At 34.2% G+C, this 20,881-nt stretch overlaps 1 protein-coding gene across 3 annotated transcripts in view; it reads left to right on the top strand.

The window, feature by feature from the left end:
- STRN (striatin) overlaps positions 1 to 20,881 on the top strand; it is a 74,411-nt gene that overhangs the window by 29,957 nt on the left and 23,573 nt on the right. For all 3 annotated transcript variants that reach the window (XM_080686428.1, XM_080686427.1, XM_080686429.1), the window contains exons 3-7: positions 3,990 to 4,063; positions 9,235 to 9,313; positions 11,822 to 11,989; positions 13,671 to 13,806; positions 17,022 to 17,157. In XM_080686428.1, the coding sequence (XP_080542554.1) occupies positions 3,990 to 4,063; positions 9,235 to 9,313; positions 11,822 to 11,989; positions 13,671 to 13,806; positions 17,022 to 17,157 (593 nt within the window). The remainder of the gene's footprint in view (positions 1 to 3,989; positions 4,064 to 9,234; positions 9,314 to 11,821; positions 11,990 to 13,670; positions 13,807 to 17,021; positions 17,158 to 20,881) is intronic.

Below are 20,881 nucleotides of genomic sequence, written 5' to 3' on the forward strand. Positions count from 1 at the left end.
GAAAAATCTGTTAATACAGGCAGGAAGATTGTAATAGTCAAGGATGAGACACGATAGCATAGTAGCTGCAGGAATAGAGGAGGCATCAGCTGTGAAACATTTTAAATAGAGAGAATCTTATGTAATTTGGAAGATGATTGGGTATAGGAGATGAGGAAGAAAGATATAGAATCTGGCTTGAAGATTCCTAGGGTTCTGGCTTGAAGTATGAGTTTGGAACTTAAAGATTCCTAGGGTTCTGGCTTGAAGTATGAGTTTTGGAACTTAGCAAATGAATTAAGGATAACAATTAAGAATTTTAAAAAGGATAAGAATTAAGGGTTTAAAAGCAAATATGGGAGGGACTCATGACTAGAAATGTACACATCAATATTGTGGGTAAAGTTATAGGAGTAGCTGAGACAAGAAGAACAAATATTTTGGGAAGAGAAGAGAACCCACAGGAGTCACAGAAATGGAAATGTTTAAAGAAAAGGCAGAGGAAGAAAAGCCAACAAAACAATGGTTGGAGAAGGATGGAGAGAGTAGTATATTGGAAGCAAGAAAAGGGGAGTTTGACAATTGCAAGTGCCAAACAGACTCCAGGTAAATTGTATACTGAAAATAGTCATTTGGATTTGCCAGTTAAGAGCTTGTTGGTATCCTTGCCAGAACAGCTTCAGTGAGGTAGCAGGAACATAAACCAGATCATAGGGGATCGAGGGGTGAGTAGTATAGATAAAGTGGAGACAGATACAGTCGCTTATTTTTCAAGTAGTTTGACTTTGGAGAACAGAAGAGAGAAAAGACTGGCCTGGTCCAGGAAAGTGGTGTTTTGTTTTTTTTAACGAATGGGATTTTCCTGGAAAAGAGTCCCTGATTTTGTATCTTTTGAAGTTCATGGAATGATCTGAGATTATTCCTGATATAATGGCACTATTAAAGTGTAATAAATTATTTCTTTGTGAAATTAGAGCTCTTAGATATTTTCATGTTCATTGGACTAATTTTTTAAAACACAGATATTATATCCCTGCTTAAAAGTATCTGGCTAATTTCAAAATTCTTCTTAGTAAAATCTTTTACATCCAGGACACTTGCTAGTCCTATACATATACATGCACACATGACACACATTCACACACATACTTACACACACAGCTGTTTTTTGACTCACTTCACACACACACACACTTTGAGGAACTTTAAGATGTTTCTTCTGACAGAAATGCCCTCTATATCAGTTCATTTGTCTGGTGGGGAAACTGATGGTATTTTGAACTTTAGCTAAAATCTCATGTGTTACCTCCAATTTGGTAGGTCTCTTTGACACCACCTTTGACAGAATTAGCTAATTCCTTATCTGAATTAATAAGACAGTTGATATAATTCTGAGCTCTTACCCTACAGTGCGCTATAGTTATTTATTTACATTTCTGTCCCTTAGGCATCTTCTTGCCTCCACCCTTATAATTGATTACAAGTTGCAGGTTGTTCCCAGCAGCCAATACAGTGCCTGGCGTGTTATAAGAATTCAGTACGTTTATTGGATATAATGAAATTATTTTTAAGGGAACCCAGCTTGTAAACACAGCATTTCTTTACTTATTTTGTCTTTTTCTAATTTTTTATGAAGTGTTATTTCAAGTGTTTTATTATTTTTTGTTGTATATATTGCATAGAATATTTTCTGTTTCATTTTTGTAGCTCTGTTGCAGTTTTTCCTAAGGATACTATAATGCAGTATTTTGTGTTTGAAAATGTTTTTCTTTATATTCATACAACAAAAATATATAAATTAATTTCATAAAATTTTATTGCTACTTCTACTCTGTCCTCAGTCAGTTACTTTCAATTAGTGTTTCAATATTTTCTGTTTCATTTTTGTAGCTCTGTTGCAGTTTTTCCTAAGGATACTATAATGCAGTATTTTGTGTTTGAAAATGTTTTTCTTTATATGCATACAACAAAAATATATAAATTAATTCCATAAAATTTTATTGCTACTTCTACTCTGTCCTCAGTCAGTTACTTTCAATTAGTGTTGTGACTTCTGAGAGGTATTGTTACTTTGAGTCAATTTAATGGCTCTAAATCTTACCCTCTTATAATAACATTAATACAAAGACATTGAGGTAGACTAGAAAATGTTTAGTATGGTGAGGAAATCTTTGATTAAGAGAAGCATTGGGAGTAGAGGAAAAATGTTCTAAATTATTTGGGACAAAATATTTACTAAAAAAATTTTAAAAAGACATATGCATATGGTTAATTCGCCAAATAACACAAAGTAGTTTCCCTTCTGCATCAGTTCACTGATTTCTTTTTCCAAAGGAAATCATTTTAACTGATGTTTTATGTGTCATGTATCCAGAAATATTCAATGCATATGAAATATACATAACACACATATAAACCACATATGTACATAGTATTTTGTACTTTGCTTTTTTTACTTAAGCTTAGAGATCAATCCATATTAGAAAACAAATATTTTTTTCCTTTTTAATGGATATATATTATTATAAAACATTTTATATCTATGCAGAACATAAAGACTAATATAAAAAAATAATGATGTACCCATCACCTACCCTAAGAAATAGAACATCAGCTGTCTATAATTTTTATAGGTTTTCATAAGATTCTCTTCTATATAATATAAAACATTTACTTTTCTGTTGTAACTGCAAAATAATTATTGTAAAATAATATGAAGAATTCCAGTACTTCATATATTTGAGCAAATAATTTTCATTTTCTTTATACTTTCCTTGAAATATAAAAAGTTTATAGTAAGTGCTCAATTAATTTTTTATAAGGATAAAATTAATTTTCAAAAAAAAGCTTTCAGAGTTGGCTACGCTATTCTTTTCTCTCATTTTTGTTGTTGTTAATTCTCACCCAAAGATATTTTTCCATTGATTTTTTTAGAGAGAGTGTAAGGGACGAAGATAGAGAGAGAAGAAATATCGACATGAGAGAGACACATCAATTGGTTACTTCCTGAACGCGCCCAGGGAACCTGCAACCAAGGCATATGACCTTGACCAGAATCAAACTTCTGACCCTTCAGTCCGAGGGCCAATGCTATATCCAATGAGCCAAACTGGCTAGGGCTTGCTATGTTACTCTTTCATTACCTCTTTATTACTTAGGTTTTCAAATTGTTATTATCCCAGTCTCATTATAGTGAATATTTATTGTAAATGGCCTCAATATTTCAGGGAAGCAAACAAATTAAAATATACAAATAAATTAAGTAAGTGTGGCCATTTTAGTTAATCTTAAAATTTTTTACCTTATCTAGTTTATTTTTCTGGTCTCAGATGGTTAAGTATGAGATGGTTAAGTCAGACTAACCAGAAATAATAATATTCATATAGCAAGAGAAGACAAGAATTCCTGTTCACAGTTTTTCCTGAGTTCTTCCTGCAAAGAAAGGCAAAGGATACTTTGACTATTAAAAAAAAATTATTTATTTCTGCTGGAATATCTTATTCAATATTCATGATTTGGGCTGGTTCCCCCTCCGTCCTTTGGATTATTCAATATAATGCATACTTGGCAAATCATAATTGCCTGACAAGACACAACGTATTATAGATGATTTTTCTTTTTAAAAAACTCAATTTTGAAAAAGGTCTTTTACAAGTTTATTTTACAATCCAAACCTTTCTGCTGCTTTTGATAATAAAATACTCTGGCAGTTATCAAGAAAATTTGAATACAACAAAAGCTAGCATGTTAATATGGTTCATTAGTAAGTACAGAAAGAAGATGTACGGTTCCCAGTGTTAGTCCTTTATTTGTTATAATAGCACTTCATGGGCTAACAACAAAATAGTAATGGCAAATGCTTTTGTATTATGATTTTGACATCTTGGAAGGCTATGGGCCTTTGAAAGTTACCTAGGACTACTGCAAACTGATGACTACTCCTATTGAATATCTAAAAGTTTATTTAAATATGTTTTAAGATGGTTTGTATTTTCTCATTTCTTTGTTAGAGCCAAATACCACAAGTTGAAATATGGGACAGAATTGAATCAGGGAGATATGAAGCCTCCAAGCTATGATTCTGGTAAGCTAATTTTAAAGGAAGTTCAAGTGATTAAAAAGAAGTTAATATCAAGTATTTGTAGCTACAATATTTATAACTGAAAGTTGATTTCTAGTTATTTGCATGTTAGTTATTTTTTCTGACCTACTTATCTTTTGACACTAATCATGTAGTGTCATTTAGATCATTTTCCACTACCTTCCTTCTTTTATCCCCCTCCCTTTACTTTTAGTTTCCCATTTTCTGCTTATGTTCTACACTTACTGGAAGGATCAGAATTCATGGGGAAACATACAGCAACATAACTGATTCTTACTGGGTCTTCCCAATATTAATGGGAACTTTGAGATGTGCAGTACAAAGTACAGAATGCCCTTGAAATCCTGAGAGAAAGAGTAGGAACTGTGGAGGTAAAAGATTTTTTCGTTAAGTACAGGGGAATTCCTTGTCCAATGAGCCCAATCCCTCAGTTTCAGGTCAAAATTGTTTTGGACTTGGTCATCACAGCAGATTCTGTAACTAGATCATCTTTTAACAGCTGAAACCTTTTATTAGCACTTTGCATTATGTCTTCTTTATCCTTCTCCTACCTTCCTCTTCACCCCACCAAACAATACAAAACTAGTATCTGGAAACAATCAGATACTACTTATTAGTAGATGTAAAGGAAAAGAAAGAAAAGTTGTTCAAAAGTTAGTGCCATGTTTTAAGGTGAGTTTGTTTTTCACATAATTTCAGATTAAATTCCTGGATCAAATATCTGAAGATATCAACTATTGTTTATATATCACTTACTGAAATACCTGCCTTGTACTAGGGGCTTTATATATATTAACTGTAATTTTAAAAATAGTTATTTAATAAAGATAATATTATTCTCATTTTATTTATTTTTTGTTAATCCTTACCTGAGGATATATTTTTTCCTTTTTTTTTAAGAGAGAGTGGAAGGGAGGCAGGAAAGGGGAGGTTGGCTGCCACCTGCATGTAAAGTTTCTGAGATAAGAATATGCCACATTTGAGAAATTAAATAACTGGCTAATATTTGGAGGGAGGAAATTAATGTTTATAGATACAACTAGAGAGTTAACCAGGGGGGAAGAGACAGTAAAATTTGTTACAAGGTCTTGTAAAATATGTTAAGGAGTTTACACTTTATTCTAGGAGTTATGAGAAGGCATTTGAAGGACTTAATTAGGACTCTTGTGATCAAATTTGTTCTTCAATCTAGAAGATGGATTAGGGAGTAGCAAAACTGGAATTAGAAAGACTGGTTAGAGGACTGTCACAGCCATCTGGCTACATGAGGAAGCTTACCCAGACAAAGGTTCTAACAATGGAGTTTAAGAGAAGTGGGTGTATTCAGGAAATATATAGGACCTAAAATCTGCAGGAATTGGTTCTTGTTTGGATGTAGGGGATGAAAAAAAGGGAGAATCAAAGATGACTCCCACACTTCTAGTTTAAAAAACTAGACTATAAGCACGTTTGGAAGATGGCGGATTCACTTCTGGATTTATTTGTTAGGCAATCAAGTGAAGGTGGCTAGTAGACAGGTGTGTGGGTTTGAAGCTTAGGCTGGTGGTATAGGTTTGATATGTAGATTGAGATGCACCACCATATAGTACTGTTGGCACTCAAGACATTTGAGTGGAAGGCTCACCCAGGGACTTTATGCAGAGTGAGAAGAGAATTTAAAATGGAACTCTGAGGAATGGCAACATTAAAAAAAAAACTGGTAGAAAAATAGAATCCTGAAAAGGAAACTCAGAACAGTTGTCCTAATGGTAGGAGGAAAGCCAGTGGAAACAAAGAGGAGAGATGGTTTTCAGAAGTAAGGACCCTTCAGCATTACTGATTATTACTGATTAATGTCTAGAGAATTGAAGACTCTAGTGACAAACAGATCACTAAGAATTTATTGCAAGCAGTTTCAGAAGAGAGGTGAGGACAGAAACATAGACATGAGTGGAAAATGAAGACTAAGTGTAGTCAACTTTCAGGAAGCTTGGGTTGTGAAGGTGAGGGAGAGGGATTACAGGGTAATAGATGACAGGACACAAAGGGTGAAGGAAGTGTGTGTGAGAGATGTATTTTGTAGAGGAGGAGCAAATAAAAAGGAGAAAGTAGAGATATACAAAATAGGAAGGTATCTGAAAACGTGATAGGGATTGGATTCTGAACATTGGTAGAGAATGACAGGGAGCATGTCTTTTATTGTTACCAAGAGAGAATATAGGAAGTCAGGTGATGGGTTTGTAGGTTAGGGTTTCAGTTTGGTGGTGGGTATTTAATATGATAGCTTTATGTTTGAGACAAAATTATCTGCTAAGAGTGTATGAGAGGTTTACAAAAAGTAGAGAAGACTTATAACATGAACAGAGGACAAACTAAGAAATGGTAGGATTGAGAAAAGCTAAGGGTCTGGTTGACATGTGTGACCATGAGTTTTTATAGAAGCACTGGTCTGTACACTTGCTAAATAGAATGAAAATAGTTAATACTTGAATTCATGGAAAACAAGGGTACAAGAAAATTGAGTACATTGGCAAAAGAATGGTTGAAGTGATAGACTTGGAACTAAAACTCCAGAGGGAAGGAAGTGAAGACAAAAGGAACCTAAATGGGGAAGACCAAGCAGATAGATTATGATCTAGAGCAGGTCAGCAGAGTTTTTTTGAGGCCAGATAGCAATATTTAGGCTTTGTAGGCCATGTGTTTGCTCTTGCAGCTACTCAACTGCTGTCTTAGTCTCCTTTCAGAAGGGCATCAGTCACTTTGGATTAGGGCCCACCCTCAAGACTTCATTTTAACTTAATTCTCTCTTTGACGACCTGCCTTCAAAACAGTCACAATCTCAGAAGTACTGGAGGTTAGGACTTCCACGACGTCCTCTCTCTCAAATGAGGGGATGGGCTGAGAAAAACTCAAATGGGGTTCCAGTGAATATTCTTCCTTTCGTCTTCGCAGCACTCAATAACATTCATGCACTGGGGCCTATGTGATTAAATATGCATTCAGTTTAACTCTTTCAAACGGACGTCTCTCTTCAGAAGTGCGCCAGAACCCTGCGAACTTGCTCGCGGTTTCTTGTCAGCAGGTAGTTTCTGTACTCTGTCGGCTTTTCCCTGTGTTCGTTCTTTCCTATGTACAATTTTTTCAGTCTTGATTGATGATTGATTTAGACAAGTAAAGTTTCTTCTCAGCCCTTTGAGAAATAACTTTGCCCACCTACTTCTACTTTACACCTGCCCACCAGAAGTTTTAGGATTCTGAGATCACGAACAAGTTAATTGTTTAACATGGGTGGGGAACCTTTTTTCTGCCAAAGGCAATTTGGATATTTATAACATTGTTCTCGGGTCATACAAAATTATCAACTTAAAAGTTACCCTTCTATATTTGGTCAAACATTTAATTATCTCACCCCTAATGCCTTGGCAGGGCCAGCCCAAATGTTTTCATGGGCCTTATAAGGCCCACTGGCCAGATGTTTCCCACCCCTGCTTTACACTCTAATCTCCTGGCAATCACTAATCTGTTTTCTGTTTCTGTAGTTTTGCCTTTTCCTGAAAGACAATATGTAGCCTTTTAATTCTAGCTTCTCTCCCTTGGCCTAATGCATTTGAAATTCATATGAGTGTATGTCATTAATTCATCCCTTGTTCCTAGTGAGTAGTATTCCATTGAATGGATATACCACACTTTGGTAACATCACTGGCTGCTAGAGTAGGCAAAGGCAGTTGATTATATTTGAGGATGGTATAGAAAGGATTTAGGCCAGTTCTTAAGGGAAATTAGATGACCTCAAAAGTTCTTTCACATCTGAAATTTTAGTTTTTGAAATGTTAAATGTAAATGTTTTTACATGGTAAGTACAATTTATTCACTTGACTTATTAAGGGGACGTATTGGAACATACTGTATTATATCCACAGTTCCTGAATTTGTGGGTTAGTGTCATTTTTCTTTAGTATTGAGACCTTTGGTGTGTTTTTGTTTTTTTTTTTAAGAAAGTATACCCCCTGAAGTTATCCCAAAGTAATTTTCCTTTTTTAGTTAACTTAATCCTCCTGACCGCACTTTCTACCCTTGGTCTACTGTACTGATATTTCTAGATGGTGTATCACAGAGCTTTGCCTCATTATTTTAGGAGAAAAATGAAAGTGCAAGATCTAATTTTTAAAACTTATGTATTTCTCTAATTTCTTATCGTTGTAGTGATAGCATATGGAGGAAAATACATGAGCTCTGGAGTTAGACATGATGTCAATACTTATAACTCTACTTCTAACTTACAAACCTTTCAATTAACCTGTAAAACTCATATTTCTCTCCTTTAAAACGAGGCTAGTAGTTACACCTATCTCTTGAGTTTGTAAAGATTAAAACAGATATTGTAGACATTTTAACACAGCATCTGGAGCACAGTAAATGTGTAATATCAAATATCATAAAACAAATATACCCAGCCTTTCTTGTATATTCACTTGAATAAAACCCTGTAGAGAAAATAGTTTCTTATAGTTTAATCAGGGACTGGTGGAAAGTGTGAACTTTTTTATGTTTTTAAAGTAGAGCCATGCTATAGTTTAGAAATTATTTAGTTTAGACTTAACACAGAGAAGGCTCTTTTTAGTTTACCACCTTCTTGAAAGGATTCAGCGTCTACCAAGTGATGAATTTAAGCTTTACAAGGTTTTCATTCAAAGGATGTCTTAAAAAGAATACTTGACGTTTTCATTTAATAACTAGTAAAGGAAATAAATTTGGAATGAGATTATTTCCTACCTACTCTTTAATCAAACTGGCTTTTCTTAAAAGCCATCATTCCTGGGTATTTCATTCCACACTTGTCCTGGCGCTTCAGATACTTTTATAGGACTCTTATTGTGTGACTTGATGTGGATAGGTCTTGGTCTTAGAGCGAAATTCCCAAGCTGCCTAAAGATTTGGAAAATGTTTTTATTTCAGTTCTACAACTCTGAGGGGGATCCACTAGCAGTAATGAATTCAGAGTTTGTTACGGAAATTTGACTTAAAAACAGAATTTACATGGTCCTGAAACATACGTTACAGTGCAGTTTTACATATTCTTAATCTTATAAATATTTTTGGATATTTTTTATGACTAGAGATACCCTCTAATGTATATGACAAGTTGGTTTTATTATGATTTAATGTTTTCTAGATGAAGGTAATGAAACAGAGGTGCAGCCACAACAAAATAGCCAGTTAATGTGGAAACAAGGTCGTCAGCTACTCAGACAGTAAGTAACTCCTGGTCAAAGAGAAGCAGCAGATATTTTCATGAGATTATTTTTGTTTTTTATTTTCAAATCAGTAGAATAATTTTTCTCATTATTATGCTGCTGCTGTGAAAAGCTTAATTGAATTACTTTTCCTTTTTCAAATTAAACACTTTTCCCCCTATAGTGGAATTTATAAATTATTAAATATTAATAAGAATTATAAGGCATAAATACTTTTCATTATTTTAGATTCATCAAAAAGAGTATAATTTTAAGCTTCTAGATTTTACATACACTTAAATTTATAGTTTAAAGTTTGCATCTTTTATACATGAATATGCAACTTTTAATATGTTTAATTAGTATTTATATTTAAATTTGTGTTTTTAAACTTTCTGTTTTTAATTGATTGAAGAACTTTTTGATTTCCCCCTGTTTGCAAATATTGCACTAACATGTACTTTCTCCTATGAAATGGGTAGTTGAGACTATAAGGAGGCAGCAGAGCTGGGTTGAGGTTCAGATGTCAGGTGGTGGGCGAGACCCACTCACCAGCTCATTACCTGGTCCTTGCATATCATGTTTGAAATTGGTATTCAGGTTTATGCCTCAGTAAAATGAAATTTGCTGTTTTGGACTTTTGAGATCGCTTGTGAATACTCTAAATCTATAATTTCCAAAGTGGATGCCTGCCAGCCATTCCTTTTAGTGATGGGAAGGGAATAATAAAATGTCTCCAAATATCTATTTTTTTATCTACTTGAAGTTAAAAGAAAATGAGATTTCACTAGTACTTAAACTATTTTTAAAAATATTTTTATTGATTTCAGAGGGGAAGGAAGAGGGAGAGAGAAATAGATAGAAACATCAATGATGAGAGAGAATCATTGATTGGCTGCCTCCTGCACGCCCCATATTAGGGATCAAGCCCACAACCCAAGCATGTACCCTTGACCGTAATTGAACCCGGGACCCTTCAGTCCACAGTCCGATGCTCTGTCCACTGAGCCAAAGTGGCTAGGGCTCACTAGTATTTAATAAGTGGATTTTTTCACTAGTGCCTTGACTTTGGTCTTAAATATGATTTATGCATTTTCTTTTTATAAATAAAAACGTGTTCTTAATCTGCTGGGGATTTTTATTGGGAAGTTGTTATAGTGAGAAATCCAAGAGATATTTGCAAAAGCTTTAGAAGACTCATAATCTGTCCCTTAAAGGAAAGGTGACATTTTATCAGTGAACGAGGAAGTAACTATTTAGTAAAGCCAAATTATGGAAAGTGCAGTTTTCAAAACAGTTATTTGTAATGTGATTTTACTGCCAAAGTGAAGTATGTATCAAATATTATTTGTTAAAAATGGAAAAACATAATACCTTTGTATTAGTTTGTAAGAACAACTGATTAAGTTTAGGGAAGTTAGAAATTTATTATCTAAATTTTAATCAAAACCTTTTTATAAATATTGAATAGGATTGAAAAATGAGTGTCTTAATTCGATAGGATGCACTTATTCCATTTTAGTCACATATCTTTCTGAGATATCTCTTTGAGTTATAATAACTATTAATACCAGGTCTTGAAATAAATTGACCTTAGACTGCTTATCTTGTCCACCTTTGTTTTCTCTCTCATCCCATAGACTGATGCTTACTTATAAGTTAATGCCTAACATTTGTCAGTCACGTTTATTAATAGTGCTATTAGGGACATTTGCCTTTTTAATGTTCCTGCCACTACCCCTTTTGGTCTTTTTTTTTGGTCATCTTTTTTTGTTAATAGAAATTGAGTGCCTTCTATATACCAGGCACTTTACTAAGTGTATCTCTTTTAAGGGAAAGAAAGCTGAGGTTCAGCAGAATTAAAGTAACAGAACGAAAATGGCAGAAATGGGCTTTACACCCATTTAGGCTAATACAAAGCCTATTCTCTTTTATTCTGTGCTGCTGCCCCTCTCCCCATGTACCCAGGCATCCCACATTCCATAATTGAATTGTGGTCTACATTTTTCATTTTACAGTTGTCCCAGAATAGAAGCATTCCTTCTGTAGAAGTGACTCTTTGGATTATACTGTCTTATTGTATATCATAGAGGAAACTATGTATACCAGAAACATTCTCTTTAGATCTTAAATAGTGACACTTTACATCAGAAATGTAAAAAGACTACTGAGTATAACAACTACTATCATAAAATAATTTATCTGAGAGTGAGATTGCTCCAACCCTGCCTAAAAGAAAGAATGTGCTATTAGGTATATTAAGAAACAGTTTCTTTTTATGACAAATATAATGAATGGAGTATTGTATAGTTGTTTGATTTTTCTTAGTGACGGTAGAGACTGGTACTGCAAGAGACAGCTCCATCTGCAGCTGGAAGATTATTTATTAGCAAGTCGTACTAGCATAGTACTATTCTGTGAAATCCTATGCAGGCATTGAATTTAAAGAAATACTTTTACTTATGTATTAAGTTATAGAATGCTGATCCAGTATGGCTGAATTGTAAGGATCATCTTTATACACAGGTATCTACAGGAGGTGGGTTACACAGATACTATTCTAGATGTGAAGTCTAAACGAGTGCGAGCTTTGTTGGGCTTTTCAAGTGATGTCACGGACAGAGAAGATGACAAAAATCAGGACTCACTCATAAATGGCACAGAAGGTGAAGTTAAAGATACAGCAATGATTGGGTAAGTATTTTGTCTGGAAAGTGTTTTAGCTATAATTTTAGTTTTTATTAAATATATTTGGTTTATGGGTGATATTTATGATACTTGCACTTTTAGACTGCTACAGAAATAATTATAATAAAGTTTAATAAGAATTTAAAATTTATTAAAAGATAACACAGTGATTAGAGTTTATGATATTTTAAGAATATTTTTTATTTAAGATATTAGCTTGAAATTTATGGATTTAATACAGATTTTAATATCCTGAAGCTTAGTCACTTACTATTAGAACTTCATAAAAGATCTTATTTTGGAAATTCAGTTAAAATTTTTAAGAAGTAAACCTTTAGAAGTAAACCTTATCTTAGCCACTTTTGTTTATTTAGTCAGGGGCACTGATGGCTTTTCCCTTAGATTGGCAAATGAAAAAATGATAACAGCCAACACAACAATAGCCATGCGGTGTAAATGAATAAAAATTATACCCTTTTTTTTTTGTCTGATCGGCAAAAAATGTATTTTTTGGTGTGCCACAGAATTTTAGTAGTTTATGTGTGCCATGACACGAAAAAGTTTGAAAATCGCTGTTTAGTGAGAACATAGTTTCTGTTCTCTGGACCATAAACTAAAATTATGAGATTTAGGTAAAGGTTCAAAAATATGACTTTTGTAAACAGATGTCATTGAAGTCTTCTTAAATGTATTCATTAATAATTAAAACTACATTAAATTGTTTTTATAAATGTGAGATGTAGATTGTTTCTCTATGTAGACATAGACAATGTAGGCATTCTTGCTTATAGTTTTACCTAAAGGGTTAACTTAAGTCAGTATAAAGGCCTTCAGAAAGGACCACTCTAGTTGTCTTGTGTTTTGGTCTGACCTATCTTTGGAAGCTGACAAGGATATTATTTGAATGTCTAATTATGTGGAGGTGAAGAATAAGGTGGAAAAACCTCAAACGTAGCTTCCAGCAGATTTGAAATTTATTATTTGTCTTGAAAATTTTGTCCATAGTTGTGGCTATATTTTTTCATAGACATATCTTTGTTTCTAAAACATTTTTTAATGAACTAGAGATAAATCATCCTTTCTGGTCATTAGGTAATCGTTTACTAGATTTATTTTTAGGGAACTAAATTAAAATCTTACATATTTGAAATCATTTCCAAAAGTTTAATGCTCACTAATAGGATGAAGTTTTGTAGAAATGTTGATTTGAGTAATATATTGTATTTAGTAACTTGAAGTGCACATTTGCTTTTTTCAGCTCGTTAGCTGTTCAGAAATATAAGATTGCATCAGAGAAAAATGACATTTTCTAGTTATTTTTTAGTTATGGAAACTTATGTGTAATAGTAAGAGTAGCATAGAGGAAAAGAATAAAGTTTGGCAGAGAGAAAAAATATTTTTAAGAAGAAATACATGAAAGTTAACTTAGGATCAAAATACATCTGAATCAGGAGGGGTTCTTTACATTACATTACCATTAATCTAAATAGATTGGGTTGCAAAATACTTTAAAAAGTAATCACTTCCTATATTATATTTCCATGGATAAGAATCAATGTCATTCATAATGTTATTTGAGGAAACATAGTTACAGTATAAACAGAAGATAGTGCATCATATTACAGATTAATTCTTACGTTGAGTTTAAAAAATTAACTGAGCAAGGTGTACATGTTTTTTAAACCAGGAAATCTGAGTTAACAGATTCTGCCTCTGTACTGGATAATTTCAAATTCCCTGAAAGTGCAGCTGCAGATTTCAGTGATGAAGACGAAGATGATGACATTGATGAACGAGAGAAAAGCGTCATTGATACTTCAACAGTGAGTTGGATAACTCAGATATAATTATTTTTAGGGACTTGTATGCATACTGTAAAAATAATACATATCTTTCAACCTAAACCTTTATTTTTTTCATGAATTTGAAGAAGTATACAAGTTTTTAGTATTTATTGCACACTCAGGAATACTTTTAGTATAGCAGCTTTCTATTAAGGACCTCATTTTTTGACTTTTTGTTAATTCATTAAACATTTCAACATTTCTATAGAGCTGGTGAATTTGGTAAACATTGTGTGCTGTAACAATGCACTGTTATTCGCTGCTATAAGACAGTAGAACTGACAGACCCATTATGGTGCCTAACGGCAACTGGCATCAACTCTAATTGATGCAGTTTTCTTGTCAGGGTTGCTTTGGTAGACAAGTTCTACAGACTTTCAGAACTCTTCCATTAGGTTTCTTCAAGCTTGTTTAGGGTTTTTCTGTAATTTTGCTTACATCTTTATAAGTTTATTGACTCTCCCTTGGTAGTTTCTTACAATAAGAGATGTCTCTAAATTGCTTTTTCTCACTTCTCTTCCCTTCTCTGTTCTATCCCCTCCTACCCTCTTCTCCCCCTCCTCTCTTTTCTTTCTCCCTACTTTTTTCCTTTTCAACTCCCTTCTTTCTCTTCTTCCTTCTGCCTCCTTTTCTTTCTCCTATTTTTTTTAAAGAGATGAGGGCATGCTTTGCTTTGACTAGGAAAATAATCACATTTTCTCTTCCACTTTTATTTAAGAAGAGGGAGGAGGAATGTAAGTGTAATAGAAAGCAGACTGAACCTGAAGTCAAAAGCCTTGGGTTTAAGTCCCAATTCTGTTACTAATTATCTGTGCTTATTAATCCTTCAGGCTTAACTTTTTAGTTTGTAAAATGAGGATTATAATACACACCCATCTTATCCCCAGAGGATTTTGTGAAGAATGTGAGACACTATATATGAAAATGATATATTTAACTATAAGTATTTTCTAAATGTGACTTCTTTGTTCTTTATGCCCTCTGCTTCCATCAGAGACTGTCAAATTATTATTTCCAGATTATTGTTTCTCTGGGCAGGAATGAGGTGGAACCTTAGATATAAGGAAGAAAAGTAATACATGCTTAGTACAATAAACTCCATCCATTCCCATTTACTAATCTACTCTCCATTGGTAACCACAGTTCACTTTTTTCTATGTCTCACCATTAAAAATATAGGAGTTTTTGTTTATTTGTTTAAATTGGATACTTGATAGACAGTGGTTTTCATCTTGCCATTTATTTTCCTTCTTCATTAGGTTATATAGAGGAGATGAGACCTAGAAACAGTTTTTTTCCCCCCAGAGAGTTAGTTTAGTGACTTAATACCATACTTAGTAATAACTAATGCTGAAAATACATTCAGACTCTGAATTTACGATTCCAGATATTTTTATAGCATTTCTTGATTTTAGGTTAATATTATAGTAGTTCTTGATTTTAGGGAAATATTCTAAATAGTTAAACCAATTATTCTAGCATCATTTAAGAATCCTTGATTTCTCCTATTCTGTTTTTATATATACCAGGAAAGGCAGAGTAGGTTTCATCCACTGTGCCAGCTTTCTTCTATTGGTAGTAGCTTCCTGGAGTGTGCATTGAGAAGGATTCCTGAGGGTGTGTCTGGTTTTAGATTAAAAGTGCTGTGATTGACAAGTGGTATCAGTCATGAGCATGAGAGCAGGGCCATCCAAGTCAGGTAATCCTTATCTCTTAGAGTCTACTTCTATCTAGAGTCTCTAGTCTGTCCCATTGATCTGTATGTTGAACCATTATATGTTTAAACTACTCAAAATAGTCCATTGATAAAGTTTGATTAGATCGTGCTATTTCTGTTTTGCATGAAGTGAAGAAGCTGAGGTCTGGAGAAGTGGAGATACTGAGTCCATTTTTTCAAAAGAAGCTGCAAACCTATTGTCCTAATTTGTTTGGGCTTCTGGTTGTGGAGGTGACCAAAAAGGAGATAATTCATAAAAAGTATTGGCATATAGATCTCAAATATCATCTTTGGCCCGGCTGGTGTGGCTCAGTGGTTGAGTGTCGACCTCTGAACCAGGTCATGGTTTGATTTCCAGTCAGGGCACAGCCCAGGTAGATCCCCAGTAGGGGGCATGCAGGAGGCAGCTGATCAATGATTCTCTCTCATCATTGATATTTCTATCTCCCTCTCCTTTCCTCTCTGAAATCAATAAAAATGTATTCTTTTTAAAAATCATCTCTGGCCCTAACCGGTTTTGCTCAGTGGATAGAGCGTCGACCTGCAGACTGAAAGGTCCCAGGTTCGATTCTGGTCAAGGGCATGTACCTTGGTTGTGGGCACATCCCCAGTAGGAGGTGTGCAGGAGGCATCTGATCGATGTTTCTCTCTCATCAATGTTTCTAACTCTCTATCCCTTTCTCTGTAAAAAATCAATAAAATATATTAATTAATAAATAAATAATCATCTCTGCATGCATTAGGCTAAGTTTTGATCTTCCAACTGGATTTGTGATTCCAGAGATTCCTAAATATATAAAAATGAGATATTACAGCCCTTAGTAGGTTTGCTATTAAATCTAAGTCAAGTCTCACTCTGAATCATCCATATTTTAGGAAAAATTTGAATATATAGAGAGTTATTGGAGAAAATTGATGCAAGTTTGAGACAGTAGAAATAATAATGGGAATTCCTTCCCTACTCCTCGACCCCCCGGGCACAAACAGAATAGCTTCTAAGGCATGCATTACTGAGTTTGTAGTTTTTGTGATTGTAAATTTTATAAGGGAATGATGTATTACAGTTAAAATTGATCATGGTTATATTCTGAAAGCTCTTGCAATGTTTTATGAAGTGTTTCTTTCTTTGGACAAACTGTATCCAAGAAATACAAGATTTGGTTATGTTTCTTATAATACAGTACACATTTTATCTAATATAAATAAGTGTCTTATATTCTAGTGTTTTCAATATATGATTTCATTAATTTACAACAAGAAATCATTGAACAAAATTTAAATTACTACTTTAAAATGTATAATATTATAATGTATACACTTTTTAAAGAGACATCTGTTTTCCACTGTTGAATACGTATTACAAAGATACACTTTCTGCAGAAAACAATAATTGGGTTTTGTCATTCAATGGTAAAAGTGTACCTTTTTCCTTATTTACTTCCATAATATATTTTAATTTGGCATGTTTTCTCAATAGATTGTTAGGAAAAAAGCATTGCCTGAGAGCAGTGACGATCGAGATACAGAAGAAGCTCTAAAGGAGTTTGACTTCTTGGTTACATCAGAGGAAGGCGACAGTGAATCTAGAAGTGCCGGTGACGGAACAGATTGGGGTAAGGAAATGATACTGGATCCAACCAGAGACATTATGTAAAGAAAAGAAACGAATATTTTTTCCAGGAGGGCAACATCTTAAAGAACACTTTAAATCTCTCATAATGTTGAAATGTTGATCCAGTGAACTTTTTTATTACCATCACCTTTTGTCTAGGGGGTGTTGTGTGTATTTAAAGAAGATTGATAAGTAATTACTTCATTTAAAAAAATGAAGTAATGCAGTATGAAAATAATTTGAATTCACATATAGAATGTTTTCTATTTTCTGCCTAGGCAGTAGAACTTGCAAATCTAGATTTTGTGGAAATTGAATATGACAATATATTAGAGCAGTGATTTTCAACAGGTGTGCTGTGAGAATTTTTAAAACATACAATGCCTGACTATTTAGTCAGGGGCACTGATCTCTTTTCCCTTAGATTGTCAAATTAAAAAAAAAAAAAATGATACCAGTCAACACAGCAAAAGCCGTCAGTGTGAATGAATCAAAATTATGACTATTTTTTGTCAGATTGGCAAAAAATATAATATATATTTTGGTGTGCTGCAATATGTTAGTAATTAGCTTGGGTATGTTATGAGATGAAAAAGGTTGAAAATTGCTGTGTTAGAGGATTTAGAGAGCTCATCTCTGGCATCTTCTGTACAAAAAGAAGTAAAGTTTAAAAATTGTAATTTATCATTCCAGTCAGGTTTTGTCAGTTTGCAAAGGCATCAAATTTTGTGTGTGAATTGTTCTAAGGGTGTTTAATATTTCAAACGTCTAACAGGAGTTAAAACAAGTGTTTTGGAATGAGAGAAAATTTTCTCGAGGTTAAAGAATGTTAGAACATCCTTAGTTTATAGTCTATGCACTTTAAAGACTGATAAGGTTAGAGAATGAGTAACTATCCTAATATTTTCTTGTCCCTTTTCCTTCAGGGATCTGATAATGGTAATACCACTTATTTTTCATGGCAAATATTTGAAGAATTATTTGGGATAATCACTTGAAATCATAATATGGTGAATATAATGGCTATTTTAGTGACTGACCTTTTTCCCCTCCCCAGAACAAAGTTTGGAAATCAGAGGAAGTTAAAGTGAAATGAGTCTCTCTTCTGTCTTATTCCATAACTAGAGGGCCGGTGCACGAAAATTCTTGCACTCAGGGGGTCCCTCAGCTCAGCCTGCGCCCTCTCGCAGTCTGGGACCTCTCGGGGAGAGCGAGCCTAAGCCGAGTATGAGGATATAGGCACTAAGCACAGTCAAACATCCCTCTCACAGTCCAGGAGCCCTTGCTCCTTACCTCCCACCTGCTTGCTGCTCCTTACTGCTCAGCTCACTGCTCCTTAGCGCTGCCTCGGAGGTGGGAGAGGCTCCTGCCACCTCCACTGTGCTCACCTGGCTTCGGGCTGAGCGGTGCTCCCCCTATGGGAGCGCACTGACCACTAGGGGGCAGCTCCTGCATTTGAGCATCTGCCCCCTGGTGGTCAGTGCACATCATAGTAACTGGTCGTTCCACCATTCGGTCAATTTGCATATTTGCCTTTTCTTATATAGGATGAGCTTATATATCAAGTTATTCAAATATTTCAGGCAACAATTTTACCAATATAGCTAGATCCACTGTGCTATACAAAGGTCTTTCTTTAAGGAGTCATACATCTGAATAATAGTTGGCCCTTTTCATTGCCATTCTTATTGCAGTGGTGATTGGGATTTATTTTCCTCCAAATACAGTTTCACTGTCCCATATGTAACTTCCTTAGCTTTAAGGCGTGAGTCATGGTCTCACGTATTATATGATAACCGTGTGTACATTTTAACCTAGCCTGCTACAAAAATCCGAGGCACTGTTCCCACATCTGAGCTGTCTTACTCTTTATAGTGTTCTGGGTATTTTTGTTTATGAATATGAGTGAATGGAGTCTTTCAGTCAACTGGAGGTTTCTTTACCAGGACTTGGATCTTACGTGTTTTATACTTCTAATTCAAAGCATTCCACTTTTAAGCAATTAACAAAACTAGATGGCAAATCCTGTGTAGTTGAATGGACATTTAAACCATTTTTAAGTGCTTCCCTTATCCCTCCTCACACCCCTAAAAAGGTGAATATGCTTTGGTTAAGAATCTTGTTAGTTTCTGCCAAGTAAATAGATTGTATCACACAACTTCTAAGACCTTTCATTGCTATTGTTATTATAAGTCTAGTTAAGATTATAATAAGGATAATGTTTTTATTTTTAAAAAATTAAGACTAGTTTAAAATCACACAACTGAAGGCATTTTAGGATCCAGAAGCCACCCAATTTAATTAATGATTAAGACCTGGTTGATGAAAATTAACATTTTTTATTATGAGCTCTTTCTGGAAAAAGACTTTCTACTCTTGATAGATTATAGTTATGTCTATAAAAAATTTGAGGTTTTTTTTTTTTAAAAAAAAATTGTGTTTAGTATATCCACTGGCCTAATAACCATTTTTTTTAAAACTGTGAATTGGAACTTGTTAAGAATAGACAGATTACTGTTTATTCTGGTTTCTTTTGTTTTAGTCCAATCATTCAACAGATATTGATCAAATGCCTTCTGTGTGGCAAGTGTTCTAGGTGAGGATCTCTATTTCTGTTGTCCCTGCAGTCTAGTATGAGGATATAGGCACTAAGCACAGTACATGAATAGTATGTCAGAAGATGATAAATGCAATGGAAAATAGAAAATGTAGAACAGAATAAGGCAGATAGAGAGTAGTGGGTGTGGGGTCATTACAATTTAAAATAAGGTGTGCATGGTAAGCGCCATGAGAGGATAACATTTGAGCAAAAGGCTTGAAGTTGATGAGGGGAGATAGGCATATGGTATCTGGAGAAAGTGTTCGGGAAAAAGAAAGCCAGAGCAAATGCCCTAAGATAGCAGCAGCCGTAGTATGCCTGAGGAATTCAAGGAAGCTAGAGTGGCTGGAGCAGAGTTTTTCTAAGGGAAATATAGTAAGAACTGACGAAATTACGTAGGGTTTTGAACACAAGGATGGCAGGATCTGACTTTTATGTTAAAGCATTCCTCTGGATGCTATATAAAGAACCCAGGGCAACCAGTCTTGATAATAATAGACTTGGTGGGGAGAGAGGACAACTATTGCAGTAATTCCAGCAAGGGGGAGTGGTTAGGGAAGTAGTATAGATTTGAATAATAGTCAGATTCTAGATGTATTTGAAAGTAGAAAAAAAACACAGTATTTCCTGAAATAGTTGATGTTGGATTAAAGAAAGAGAGGTTTTTTGTCTGAGCAAATGGAATTGCCATCAAATTAAATGGGGAATCCTGTGGATAGAACAGATTGGATGGGGAAGATTGGGAATTTGATTTTGTATGTTTAGTTTGAGATACTATTTAGACTTCCAAATGGAAATGTAGAATGAGTAGTTGGATCTATGAGTCTTGAGTTCAAGCGAGAGTTCTGAGCTAACACATGACATTATATAGTACAGTGGTTGGCAAACTCAGTCAACAGAGTGGCAAACCGTGGCTCGCGAGCTGCATGTGGCTGCGAGCCGCAGTTTGCCGACCACTGATATAGTATATAAATTATTTTATAGTAAGTATAATATATATAACATTTATTCTTTAAATTTTCTTCTCCTGAAATAGTGAAAATTAGTGATTATAATTTTTTTCTTACTAGAAGCTTTGTTTCCTGTTTAAGGAATTTATTAGATTGATTAAATTGTTTTAAATTTT

Source organism: Plecotus auritus (genome assembly GCF_963455305.1).
Source record: "Plecotus auritus genome assembly, chromosome: 8".
Lineage (NCBI taxonomy): Eukaryota > Metazoa > Chordata > Mammalia > Chiroptera > Vespertilionidae > Plecotus > Plecotus auritus.